Genomic DNA, 14,118 nt, shown 5'->3' with positions numbered 1-14,118 from the left:
GTCATCTAGACTCGTGTTCGAAAGGTTTATAACGGTATCTTTCGGATGGCTCGAAATTGCGGGTGACGCTCGGTTCTCAGTATACCGTCGATTATATATCTTCGAGAATTTTCGATCGTGGGTAGTACTGCATAGTTCATAGGTACGGCACGCTTGTAGATACGTAACCCGATCACACAATTCATAATCTTCACGAGATAGACTAACACTACACTTTAATTACATCTTGGCTAAAGGTATGAATTTCGCTTTAACACCTAAGCGAATACCGTATGAGAATGTAATCAGCAGTGTTGAAGAAACGATAGCACGTAATAAAATACCGGACAGTGATGCGGATACTCTCAGACAGGACGTCGCGGTAATATTACGGAAATCGAAACCGCCTGCTACCAACATTACTACAGAAGAGCGTCAAGCACTGAAAAGTGTTCGGGACAACCAGGACATCTTAGTGCTTAAGGCTGACAAAGGAAACGCCACTGTAGTGATGAATACGACTGATTACCAACAAAAAATACGGGAACTATTGTGTGATAAAAAGGTATATAAACCGGTCTCATACAATCCCACGGCCAGGGTCACACGCAAAATACGCACTTTGATACAGGAAAACCAGGACCTGTTTACAGAAGACGAGTACGAAAGACTTTATAGACCTAAAGCACACCAACCACCTAGGTTATATGGCTTGCCTAAAATACATAAGTCCGGCGTGCCGCTGCGGCCTATCGTAAGTCAAATCGCCTCTCCTACTTACGACCTTGCAAAGCACGTCGCATCAGTATTGCAGCCATTTGTGGGTAAATCACCGTCTTATGTTAAGGATTCACGCCACTTCGTTCAAATAATCAAGGAGATTACATTGGAACCGAATGAAATAATGGTGAGCTTTGATGTGGAGTCCCTTTTCACCAATGTTCCAATAGATGAGTGTCTGGACGTAGTGAGAGAGAAACTTAGGGATAGCGAAATGCCGTTAAATTATATTGATCTACTAAAGCACTGCCTAGAGGGTAACTATTTTCTTTTCCAAGGTCAGTACTACCTCCAGATCGATGGTGTCGCAATGGGTAGTCCAGTAGCCCCGGTACTTGCCAACCTCTGGATGGAACATTTTGAAGAGAAAGCTCTCAGCCTTGGACCGAAGATCATCAGACTGTGGAAAAGATACGTAGATGATATTTTTAGCATCGTCAAGGGTAGTAGAATAGAGGTGGATCAATATATACAACATTTAAACTCCATTCATCCTAAGATGATATTTACATATGAAATGGAGGCGGAAAGATCGCTACCTTTCCTAGATGTACGAATAAAAGTGAAACCTAATGGGTCCTTATCGCACTGTGTATACCGCAAACCGACACACACCGATAGGTACCTACACGCATCGTCACACCACCATCCTCGTCACTTACAGTCCGTTGTAACCTCGTTAAAGAACAGAGCTCAGGATCTCTGTGACCCTGAACATTTGGAGCAGGAGCTGGACCATGTTCAGGAGGTACTTGCGAACAACGGATATCAAGTGAACAGACAAACCAGGCAACCGACAAAAAGACGCAAACATCCGGAAGTTAAACGACAACCGGCCTACATGCCCTATGTGAGAGGAGTGACAGACAAGATCGGCGGTCTATTGAAGAAATATTCAATACCCACTATCTTTACGCCGGGGGCAAAGGTTAGCAACATAGTGGGCACACCGAAGGATGTTTTGCCGTTACAAACACCAGGTGTCTATAGGATAAACTGCAGCTGCGGCAGTTCTTACATAGGCCAGACTAAGCGGACGATAGCTGAAAGGGTCAAAGAACATATCGCCGCTGTAAAAAACCGACAAACGAATAAATCAGCGATAGCCGAACATATATTACAACCGGGCATTAATCACTGGATCGAATTCCATCGCACGGAAATCCTCTCCACAGATCGCCACTTTTACTCAAGACTAGTGCGAGAAGCAATTGAAATTAAGAAACACAAAACATTCAATCGCGAAGACGGTTTCAAACTATCCCCGACATGGAACCCAGTGATTAAAATTACACAACCTCGTTTTAGTTCGCAGTCGGTTAAATATCAGAATAGGCACCTTCCGGTTGACTTACAGAATAGGGACATAATAAGTGTTGTGTGTCGCGGTACAAATGACAATAATCACGAGTTGAGGGTGGATGAAGAAACATCTACCCTGACAGCGGAGTCGTGACATCGCTGGATCAGTCTGCCTGCGACCACGGCTGGTGTAACCTGGCCGAAACGTCAGGCCTCAAGGTAATATATTTTACCTTAAAAAATTTTGTTCGCGTTAATCCCCGTATGAACATTAAAATATAAGTTGTCATTTATCTTCATTTAAAACGGAAGGGTTTTCAATATATTGGAAAGACCTATAAGATTACCAATTTTAATATTTATCAAAATAATATGTTAGAGTTTATTTTATGGTTTAAATAAATTATGTTAAAATTATGATTACTTCTTAGAATTATACCTACAGAGGCATATAACAGGTAAACTTCAAGAACAGTGCCTGGGACAGTATGTATATATAATTATGGATGTCGCAGAAAGCAGAAAGTTCCTTAACATGTCCACACATCGTGAAGCAGGACATGAAAGTCTAAAGACTGACCCCAGATGGGCTCGAACCACCAACCTTTCGGTTAACAGCCGAAGAAGCTAGCCAACTGCATTATGGAGACTATTAGACAATAATATAAATATTACCTTAATATTTAAGAATATGGTGAAGGAAATGTATTTCGTGCGGTACTCTAAAAATATTAATCTGTCAAGTTGTGCTAAAAATTTATATTTGACAGCACAATTCTCGGATTGAATTACGGAGCTTTTTAGATATTGTTTTATTTAGTGTTACAATGTATGCAAATAATGCTAAAATAATATAATGCCTTTCTAATATGTACCAAGAAAAAAAATTGTTTTCGCCCCCGGGTGGGCTCGAACCACCATCCTTTCGGTTAACAGCCGAACGCGCTAGCCGATTGCGCCACGGAGGCTCTGATACAATTATATAAATATTGGTCTTCTAAGTAAAGATAGGTAAGACTCTATAATAGCATAATACTTATGAAAAAAAATACTTATCGCCCCCGGGTGGGCTCGAAGCACCAACCTTTCGGTTAACAGCCGAACGCGCTAGCCGATTACGCCACGAAGGCTCATAGTGTGAGTGTTGAATGAATATGTCACTGTCAGTTTAAAAATTGGAAATTAAAATGACATACAATTATGTAAGCAGATGAAATAACTTTCTCTCTGCAATTATTAATGAGATTGGTATTTATATGAGTAAGATAATAAATGACACAGATTCTGATATAAAGTAAATGACAAACGTGATAGAGAACCGTCTTTAAAAAATTTATATGATGAATTTGCAATTAACACAAATTGCGTAAGAAACATAGATAGGTATACAGTAATTGAAAATAATTAATGTATGAATTAAATTATTTTTTATATAACTAGATCGACAAACAAGCGTACGGCTCACATTATGGCTAGCGATTACCACAGCCTATAGACTACTGCAACCCCAGTAGCATCGCAAGTGCGTTGCCGACCCTACCCCTAATCCCCCCAAGAGCTCTGTTCATCTTATTCACCACAGGAACATAGCACTGCTTGAAAGTAGTATTATTTAGCTGTGAACTTCTGTAAGGTACGAGGTACTACCCCAGTCGGGCTGCTCCATATTTTGAGCAGGAAATTCCTGCTGTGCCCTAACTCAGTTAATTTATTCTTTCTTGCATAAAAAACCAACACCCATGAAATTTGCTCTGAATCATAAAAGTAGTTTTAGTTAACAGTTTTACCCCTCTAACTCTAAATTTAGTTAAAACTTTAGCTAAAACTCGTGGCAGGCATTAAACCCACAGTCCTTGGAGCGGAAAGTGGGGTCAACCCAATTGTGCCAACGGGCTCGTTAATAATATAGAATTCAATAAATTTAGAAGAAATGCAACGACTGGAGTATTTTATCAAGCTTGACAGTAAAAGGTCGTTCCTATAAATCATCATCAAATAGGCGTTGGCGTACAGTTCCCAAGCGTCTTACTGTCTTATCCTACTCGGGAGACGACGTAATGTTTTCAGTAAAAGGAAACCACTTTATTTCATAGAATTATTATTATTATCTTTTCCTCTAATATTTCAACGGTTTTAAAAAAAGAGATATATATTTTTTTATCTTTATATTTTAAGCTTAAAACTAAAATATATGTATGTAGACTTGCTGTGCCCTGCAGATTGAGTCGCATTAATTTGAGGAAAAATCGTGCCAAATTAAATTTTATTTACCCTCCCTCGGTAAACAAACCATTCAAGACAAAAACAAGTTTTCAATTCGAACCAGTTATTCCTGAGGTTAATTTATTTAAAAAAACAAACAGACTCTTTAGCTTTATAATATTTGTATAGATTATGTGTCCCTTTTTAATAATTGTCTTTTGCTCTTAATTTGTACATTTATCTCAATCAATATTTGTAGTAAGTTTTAAAGTAGATACGGCTTTATGACTTTAAGTCCACCTTTTAACCACACACCTACTCCATATAATTGTATGTTTTTTTATATATATATTACTACGTCGGCAAACAAGCGTACGTCTCACCTGATGGTAAGCGATTACCAGAGCTTATAGACGATATATAGACCAAGGAGTTCTGGTCACTTAACTCAACGACAGGAACACAACACTGCTTGAAAGCAGTATTATTTAGCTGTGATATTCTGTAAGGTCGAGGTACTTCCCCAGTCGGGCTGCTCCATATTTTGAGCAGGAAATTTCCCGATGTGCCCTACTTCAGTTAAACAAAATTAAATAAAAATAAATAGTATTACAAATTCCTATGCATTGCACATGGAATGTAAATTTAGATGACAGATCAAAGAAAACAAATTTATATTCATTCTGCTTTTTAAATAGCTTGACAGCAAACTGCAAAACGCACTAATGATTTACCCATATCAAGCATTCAGACTTGGTTTCTGTCTCAAAGGAGTACGAGTTATTTCGTATTTATATGCAGATACTATGAAGTACTGGCTGTATAGACAAATGAAGAATTACTACGCAAAGCGATGATATTACTAGACCGGGCCATAGCTGTAAAAAGTAATGTTTGGTTTTCATTAGAATTATTTTAGATGGTTATCGAGATAAAAAAAATTCTTCATTTTTTACAAGAGTAATAGAATTTACTGTGCCTGATAGCTTGGTACATAATTGTGTTTGCAGGCAAACGAAGAAAAACCGACTTCAATTATATTGACAAGTAATACAACGTAGGTAGATGCAAAAAAAGTCAAGTAAATACGCATTATCAAAGATGACTCCAAAAGATCTCGATGAAATTTAAATGTGACCACATGATAAACATCGGCATTCGATTAAATTAAAAATCATTAAAATCGGCACACCCAGTAAAAGTTATGCGGATTTTCGAGAGTTTCCCTCGATTTCTCTGGGATTCCATCATCAGATCCTGGTTTCCTTATCATGGTACCAAACTAGGGATATCTCCTTTCCATCAAAAAAATAATTATCAAAATCGGTTCATAAACGACATATTTATCCCTGAAGATACATATATATATATATATATATATATATATATACCGTATATATATATATATATATATATATATATATATATATATATATATACGGTCAAATTGAGTAACCTCCTCACTTTTTTTAAGTCGGTTAAAAATGTCATTTAATTTCACAATACGAATGACGAATTTGCTCTTTCTAATACTAAAAACGCAATTGATTCTCAGCTCAAATCCCAAGTCTCTTCAACGTCTAAATTTTACATTATTTGTCAAGACATTGTTTTTAAATGATTTATAGCTCTGGATTTTCATGATTTTACTGATTTGAACAAAAAACAAAAGAAGAAAAACAATTGCTTATTTGAGTTACTAATTTCGAGATCTAATGCTCACATTATAAATCAACTTGTCGAAGATGGAAAATATTTTATGCCACTGAAAAACTCCTTTACTAATTTATCCAAACAATACTATTTTTCTATTCAACAGCCACTCTGGTGTTGTGGTGCGAATGGTCGCCTAAAACACTGTCGGTTTGCGGGTTCGAATCTCGCTCGGGATGGATATTTGTATTTTTACAAATATTTCTTTCCGGTTTGGATGCCTGTCCTTGAAAAAAAAAGAGGCCTATGCCCAACAGTGGGATGTTACAGCCTAATTGCGAAGACTATTCTATTGAAACAGACTTGTAATTACCTACAGCTATTTACCAACAAAAAGCAATAAAGCTACAGATAACCGTAGCAATCATGACGAAAAAAAAAATCAAAGTTTGTCTATTTATATCCGAAATTTTTAATTTTATTTCAGATACTAGGTAGCTGTGCCCCTTTGTCCACGTGGAATTTAACAAAAAAGTTATTAAGTTCGCAGAGTTATAAAATAAATAAATTTCTAAAATCTAAGTAGCCTAAGTTACTCCTTAATACATCCAGTGAAAGCCCCATCAAAATCGGTCTAGCTGTTGCAGAGATTAGCTGGAGCAAACAGACAGACAGACGAAAATTGTATAAAATGTTATTCTATATAGTATATGTACCATGTATACATCCATATGCATTTAGTAAAAAGCGGTTATTTTAATATTACAAACAGACACTACAATTTTATTTATTTGTATAGATAAACTAAACCTTTATATAAGTAAGCTCTCTTTGGCAAAATCCATACCGACCCGAGAACACTTAAGGGAATAGTGAAAAGCGGTTAAATTGCGGAATTCCGCTTCTCCTCAAATTAGCGAAGGAACCGTAGTGGCCGTTAGGAGACTAGTTCTCAGCTCTTGAACACAAATTTTGTCACAGAAATATCATATTATATTTTATATTACATTAAAGTATTTCAGTACGAGTAAATTTATTTAAGGAATTATTTTAGATTAAAGATACGTTTAAAATCGGTGGAATTAATAATTTTGTATCTCGAATAATTGATATTGTATCTTGTCCTATGCCCAAGGTTGTCTGGGAGATATTGCTCTTTTAACGATAAGAACCCCTTTGTAGATATTTTATTGCATAATTACTGTGGTGTACAATACAGAATATTAGTATTATTATCAACTTTGTGGAGTCAATTTTTAATTATATTTGTGCTATTTATACGCCCAGTGAAGTAAGTTAAGACGAATAGTGAAAATGAAAGCAAACCCGCATACATACACACAGACAAAAAAAAAACATTGGGTTACACTCCGGGGCAGAAGTTAAAACTTGAATATTAACGTTGTGCATTTTGATATTTAGGATTAGGAAGGATTAGGGAATAATTTTGCACGAATTGCTTTATTTCTTGTCGATATTCGATCGTTGTTGACTGTCAGTGAAAGTCAATTTGACATTTTTGTATACCTTTGGCCGCGTTCCACTAAGCGACCGCAACGTCCACAAAGCCTTTCATATTATTCCACCTAAGACCCTTGGTCATCGCGAACGATGCTTGACGTCACAGCACTTCGCCCACAAAATACGGGTGGGTCAGAGTTAGCTTTCAACAAAAGGAATTAAAAAAGAAACAACTGTCAATGTCAATTTGTGAATGTAATCTCTCATTCGATTCAGCAAAAACGCAACGATAAATTACTGGGAATCCATGTCGAGTTAAGTTTTACTCCAATCCATGCGAAATATTCACTCACAACCCCCCAGCTGCATGTTTTCACCATGCCACCATATTGCGAACACACGACTGACACCTAACAGCGACCAAATATGCGATCCACTTATAAAATTCCACTCCAACACCCGCGGCGTTTTTTACGTTAGTGGAACAGCAATTTCAGCGGTCGTGGTCGATGGCGTTGTGGGCCTTTAGTGGAACGCACTCTTTATCTTACGAATTTTCGATTAGATCACATGTCCTGACGCGAGTCTAACATTTTTACCCATCACAAAAAAACAAAAACCCATAAATTATTTATTATAACAGTGGATAGATAAAAATAAAAAATTACTTTCAAAATACTGTCATTAAAATAATATGAATATAATGGACTCGAAAGTAATTATCGGCTATCAATGCACACAATATGACATAATAACAGTACATTGGTAATTATGTCAAGCTAATTTTTCCTTCAAATGTTGATTCAGTCTTTTTAATATTCGATGGAGAACAAACATAGTTTACTGGAAACGACATTAACAATTTATGAAACATAGTCACAAAAATCGCTTGATATTATTACAATTGCTGTATTTTACGTATGCAAGTTCAGAAGTAAAAAAGACGAACTGCACTAAAAAGTCCCTAGTACAGCTGGAAATATCCGGCTCAAATTTGGATCAGTACCTCGACCTTACAGAAGATTTGAGCTAAATAATACTGCTATCAAGCATTGTTGTGTTCCTGTTGGTGAGTAAGGTGACCAGAGCGCCTGGGGATTGGGGGTAGGGTCGGTAACGTGCTTGCGATGCTTCTGGTGGTTAAGGCGTTTATAGGCTACGGTAATCACTTACCATCAGGTGAATGTTACGTTTGTTTGCCGTAACCTAGATTATTATATAACAATACATATCAAATGTCAACTCAGTATACTCTTCTACGCAAACACCTCTTATCTTCTAAGGATGACGTTGAATGAACTTTATCTAAGATTAATTCGAGTCTAAAGATTTAAGGCTAATTTTTGTCCCAAGGTCTACGAGACTTACATTACTAAGAGATACATTCACACAACACATACACGATAATTTTACGTGTCAAGTTATCAAAATATTTTGTGACATAATTGTGTTTGCTAGCAAACGAAAAAAACCGACTTCAATTACATCGACAAGTAATACAACGTAAGTTGACGAAAAAAAATAAGAAATGCACTAGTCGTCACTACGATTTTCGAAGATACCCCTCGATTTTTCTAGGATGACATCGGATCCTGGTTTCTTTCCGATCCGTTCATCCGTTCCTGGCTTCGTTCATAAACGAAGAAGTTGTCCGCACACATAAAAATATAATATACGGTCGAATTGAGAAATCTCCTCTTTTTAAAGTCGGTTACACTATTTATGCTTTGGAATTAAGTTAGAACACTAAATAGTTTAAGCCTATGATTACGATTTAGGATAAATTTTATCTCGTAACCCACTTACACGGTTAAGATTCCGAGTGGCACCTGTAATTATAATTGTGTTACCGTATCTAGTTACTTCATACATATCAACTAGTAGAGGCGTAAATTGCATAATTAACTGTCGTATATAAAGCCGCGCCTGTCTATTAGATGAATTGAAATGGAAATATTCCTTTCGCCTTAATTTGAGGTTTATTACATTTAATTAGAATAGATGATGCTCTCACGACGATAGTGTTATTATGCTAATTCTCAGGTTCAATCACAAGTACTGTATTTTACCGTATTATTGTGTGTGGACTTAGTGACGCTGTATTTCATGCAACATGTTTCTAATTTTGTACTAAAACACAGTTTATTTATTATTTTCAAAAGAGTAACTGCGGAGTTTCTTGCCGATTCTTCTCTGCAGAATCTACATTCCGAATCGGTGGTAGCTTTACTTTTACAAAAATAATAATTTATTTTTAAAGTTTTAATTTGTAAAATGACGATTCGAAAGTGCTCTTGGAACCTATTTGAATAAAGCTATTTTTGATTTGATTTGATTTGATATTCTAGGTTCGGATGTGATGATTGATCGCTACTTATAACTAATATTACTATCGGCTTTTTTTGTCATGCACATATATGTTTCTGCTCTATGTGTTTTTGAACCCCTGACGATGGTTTGGCAGGAATGAGATTTGGCTTGATTGACAATATAGCCATTAAAATGCTTCTTCTATTTATGTCGAGGGTTATAAAGTTTCCTGGAAAAATAAACAATATACTAAATTATATTCAATTAAATGTTAGCTATTGTATGATCCAGAGCTACGCTTCAGCCTGTAATATCCCACTACTGGGCATAGATCTCTTTCCCCATGTAGAAGAAGGATCAGAGCTTAATCCACCACGTTGCTCCAATGCAGATTGGCGGAGTTAACCCTAATATTGCTTATTCGTAATAGCATGAGTAACGATCGCTATCAGGTGTACATGATAACAACCAGGACCAATGGTTTAACGTGCTCTACGAGGCACGGTAGGGAGACCCACTTCACAAACACTCAGAGCATAGCAAACATCTGTATGGCCAATACAAATGTTTGTAATGTGCCCGGATCGAACCAGCAACCGCCACAGCAACAGCCACAAACTGGTGCTCTGAGCGTTGCGCCAACGTAGGGTCTAACGTCTCATTGGTTAACATAATTTTATCCATTCTTAAAATGTTCATTTACGACGAGCAAAGTCATCTAAAACTCGTTTAACTTTATAGATCCCAAGGTAAAGAGTGTTAATTTAATTATTTTACAATCTTTTTTCTTGGATTATACAAACCTACAATAGTCTAGTCAAAAATCTCAAAATCGTCTTAAATAAGAGCTAAAGTTCATTAAAATATGAGCCATTCGATCCGAAACGAAGAAAAAGTGTATAAAAATATATTGGATGGATTTTCTAGCACGCAAAAAAAAAATTCAAAAGTTATGAACAAATTAAGAAGCAAAGAAAAAGGAATTTCGTATTTTAAAGAAGAGAAAACTTCCAAAGGGTTCTTCTATTTCTATTATTTAAATTTAATTTAACGCTGAATAGGGCTCCGCGCGGTCGCTAAGGCACACGCGCACTGCCGACAAAGCGAGTACCTATACCCTACAAAAGTTTTTAATAATATAAGAAATGTTTGAATGCTTATTTTCAAAATGGGAAAGATGTACACGGAATTTAGTTTTCTAATTACAAAGGTAATAAATGCTGCATCTTTTTAAAGTGAAAGTTATGGAGAACGGTGATGGAAAAGTGTAAATTTTTCCGTTAGTTATTTTTTTACGAGACGATAACAGCTGACAAAAAAATAGGCATTACGAATCCAAATAAGCGATGATAGACAAGGAATATAAAAAAAGTTATTCAAGTCATAAATGTTTTTTAAATGCAATTTATTGAATTAATAATTAAATAATAATAAAAAAATGTTTTAACATCAATTGCCATTCACTACAAATTTCAAAAATGTATTTGAACAATAAAATAATCTTAACCGGAAATTTAAATAAGATACAAGTATGGAATAAAATGACACATGAGCTCACGCCATTTTTGGAGGACTTGAGGAATTATGTCCAGCAATGGACTGCGATAGGCTGAAGTGATGATGAAATAAAAAGGAGACGATCAACATAACACATTTAAAAACAATTTCTGGTTTAAATCGATAAACACACTATTTTATGAAAATATACAACTGCGACTGCGATCAATTATAATAATTACAATATTTACTTTACCTTTAAAGAGATGATTTATTTTTCATTTCATGGATTCTGCCAAAATAATTTATTTTAAGCTGCTCTCACTTTAATCGTATTAAATAAATGACTTATTGAACCTGGAGACTGGTTTTTCGAATATGTATTTTTTATAATTGTATTTCACAACATCAAGAGGCTTTTAGTTGCTCATGCCATTTGTAAAACATAAAGTATTTGTTTTACTATCTGCGCGCGTTATTTTTTTTTTTTTTTTTTGTTTAGTAAGCGAGACTAGATTATATTTAATTACACAATTTATAATTTAAAAAAAAAAACTTTTTTGACTAGGCCGTTGGCGCTGTGGCTTCTTTCTTATCTACGGGTTGCGGGTTTAATTCCCGCCTGGATCTGGGTGTAACATTTGTATTTATTAATTTATTTATATGAGTATTATTTCTTTGAATATCTATAAATAAATATATAAAAAATACCTATAAAAAGCATTAAGCTACTTAACTTAGGACGAGATGTTGTACAATAAAGTATAAAATAAATAAATAAATAAAAATGACTGTGTGTATGTTAAAACATATGATAAAGCCCCGAAAACTATATTTGAAGAAACTATATAAGGCCTGCCACTTGAGAACAATATGGGAAAACTCGTATGAAGCAGTAACGCTGAGCCAGTATTCAGCGTCGCTACGTTGAGACATGCCCATTCTTGTAAATGTATCCTTAAATATTACTGCACTCACACACACACACACACACACACACACACACACACATACACACATACATACAAACACTTTTTGAGGTGACAATGCCTAATCGATGAACGCCGGCTGCATGTCCGAAAACGGATGACTCATTGTTTCGTTACGCCCATTGTCCCGTTGCGTTCATTGTACGCTTGCGTCGCATCTTTCTCTCTTCCACTCGATTGGTCTATGCGTCCGAAAAGATGTTTTGTTATGACGTTGTCACGTTAAACTATCGTCCGTAAATCAACTTTACAGACAGCCATTTTTTTATTTCTTTAATTTTTGTAGCAATTAAAAAAAAACAACTAATATTATAATAATAATACTCTTTATTGTACATGATTAAAAGATACAAAGAAAATAAGATGAAAATTATCTGTTAGATTCGTTTGTTTATCGAAAGCGATAAATTCCCAAACTATTTCAATATCAAAGGCAGAAGATTAGTACGACGATCAAAGTTTACGAAATTATTCAAACTCCCGCTGTCTTGTTAAACTAATAGAGTCTCCGGGGTTCACATTAACATACATTTAAAGTCAATTCGAAGGCCTCTTATGCGTGATATTTGCTAAAATATTTAACTGATTATTATGATTACTACAATCGTTTTCGCGTTGTGGCGAAAATTCCATTAAGTTGACGAGCGTTGGCTCGATTTCCAATCGAAGGTCATGTTTGTAAGCGTATAATTTTTCTTGTGTGTTGAATGTTTGTCAATACGTCTTTAGATGTAAATATGTCAGTCCAAGTTTTTCAAACGAATTTGAATTCTAGAAAATCATTCCAATTGAAATCAAAAATTTCTTTGATATAGATTTACTATATAGATTTATTATACTTTCTAAATCATCATTTTTATATTTACTCTACACAATATTTATCAATAAATATTTAAAGCTAATGTAAAAATAGTAATGATTTGCAATTTGTTAGATTTTGATTTGAAAAAAAAATCGATTTATTTATGTACCTACTTTAAAACACAAATTGTAGATACAATTGTGACAAAAATTCTTTTAAATGATTTGTAAACAATGCCAAAATTAATAAAATTTTAAAAAAAACCATCGAACGGCCATAATTATTGGTGACCTTATAATGTTAAAGCAATTTCACGATAGTACAGTGTCAACGGTTTAAAAATCTAAACACTTCATCAAATTAACACTGTGACGTCACAATGTCGTTCGGGAACTATCGGCGTGTTTTCGTGTTTCGTGGAAAAAATACCTAAAAATAGTTTTGTTATAAAACATATATTTGATTTCCATTCATTTTGATTCCATTGATGGTACAGGTATTGAATGGTGTGCCTTATTATGTCAGCTATTGGCGGACCGCACAAAATCTATATACGAGCCACATGCGGCCCGCGGGCCGCGGGCTGCTCACCCCTGCTCTAACCTTACTTTTCTTCATAAAGTCGGAATGTTCTTATTTCAAAAGTATTACAAAATATTTTCCAAACAATACCATTACATATCTATTATTTCTTAGGCATTGTATCACATATTCCTAAGATGTATGAAACGTTGGAATCTGAGCTCGTGCCAAATGTAGTCTTTTTAAAAATGCTGTCATATTTTTATCTTCGGATGAACAACATCAGCGCATAGACGCTGGCTCGGCCTCGAAAGTGTGTTAGGCTTGTGTCATTTTCAGTCATTACAACGTTCTTCTTTGTATCTACATATCTCTACTGTCTTCTGTACTTATATTTATTTTTAATCTCTTTGATCTGACATACGTAGTTGTGTCTTGCGAACCGCGAATTCTATGAAACTTAAATAAATGAAAAAATGGTAGGTGTTTATTGTCGATTCATCGGAAAGATTGGTTTCAGAGGAAAATAAAAAACAACAACAAACAAATCAGGAAAATGTTATTGTATTGTATGAAAAAAAAAAATAGTATTTAGAATGTTTAAAGGTAGACAACAGATAA

General features: G+C 35.1%; 1 protein-coding gene and 2 non-coding genes across 3 annotated transcripts; 1 reads left to right on the top strand and 2 right to left on the bottom strand.

Moving 5' to 3' along the window:
• The first annotated feature begins 238 nt into the window (after positions 1-238).
• On the top strand, positions 239-2,215 carry LOC123662788. Its single transcript, XM_045597584.1, has one exon. It carries the CDS (start codon positions 239-241, stop codon positions 2,213-2,215), a length of 1,977 nt encoding a protein of 658 aa, XP_045453540.1.
• A 740-nt stretch (positions 2,216-2,955) lies between these two features.
• On the bottom strand, positions 2,956-3,029 carry Trnan-guu. Its single transcript has one exon. It is a non-coding gene; the product is annotated as a tRNA-Asn (tRNA).
• An 88-nt stretch (positions 3,030-3,117) lies between these two features.
• Positions 3,118-3,191, bottom strand: Trnan-guu. Its single transcript has one exon. It is a non-coding gene; the product is annotated as a tRNA-Asn (tRNA).
• Positions 3,192-14,118: the final 10,927 nt, after the last annotated feature.

The sequence above is a fragment of the Melitaea cinxia genome, chromosome 19, assembly GCF_905220565.1.
Source record: "Melitaea cinxia chromosome 19, ilMelCinx1.1, whole genome shotgun sequence".
In the NCBI taxonomy this organism is placed as follows: Eukaryota; Metazoa; Arthropoda; class Insecta; order Lepidoptera; family Nymphalidae; genus Melitaea; species Melitaea cinxia.
Note: the sequence above shows the minus strand (reverse complement) of the source record. Positions and strands in the feature narration are given on the sequence as shown.

Coding starts and splice junctions, on each gene's coding strand:
- LOC123662788 (XM_045597584.1), top strand. CDS start 239: ATGAATTTCGCTTTAACACCTAAGCGAATACCGTATGAGAATGTAATC.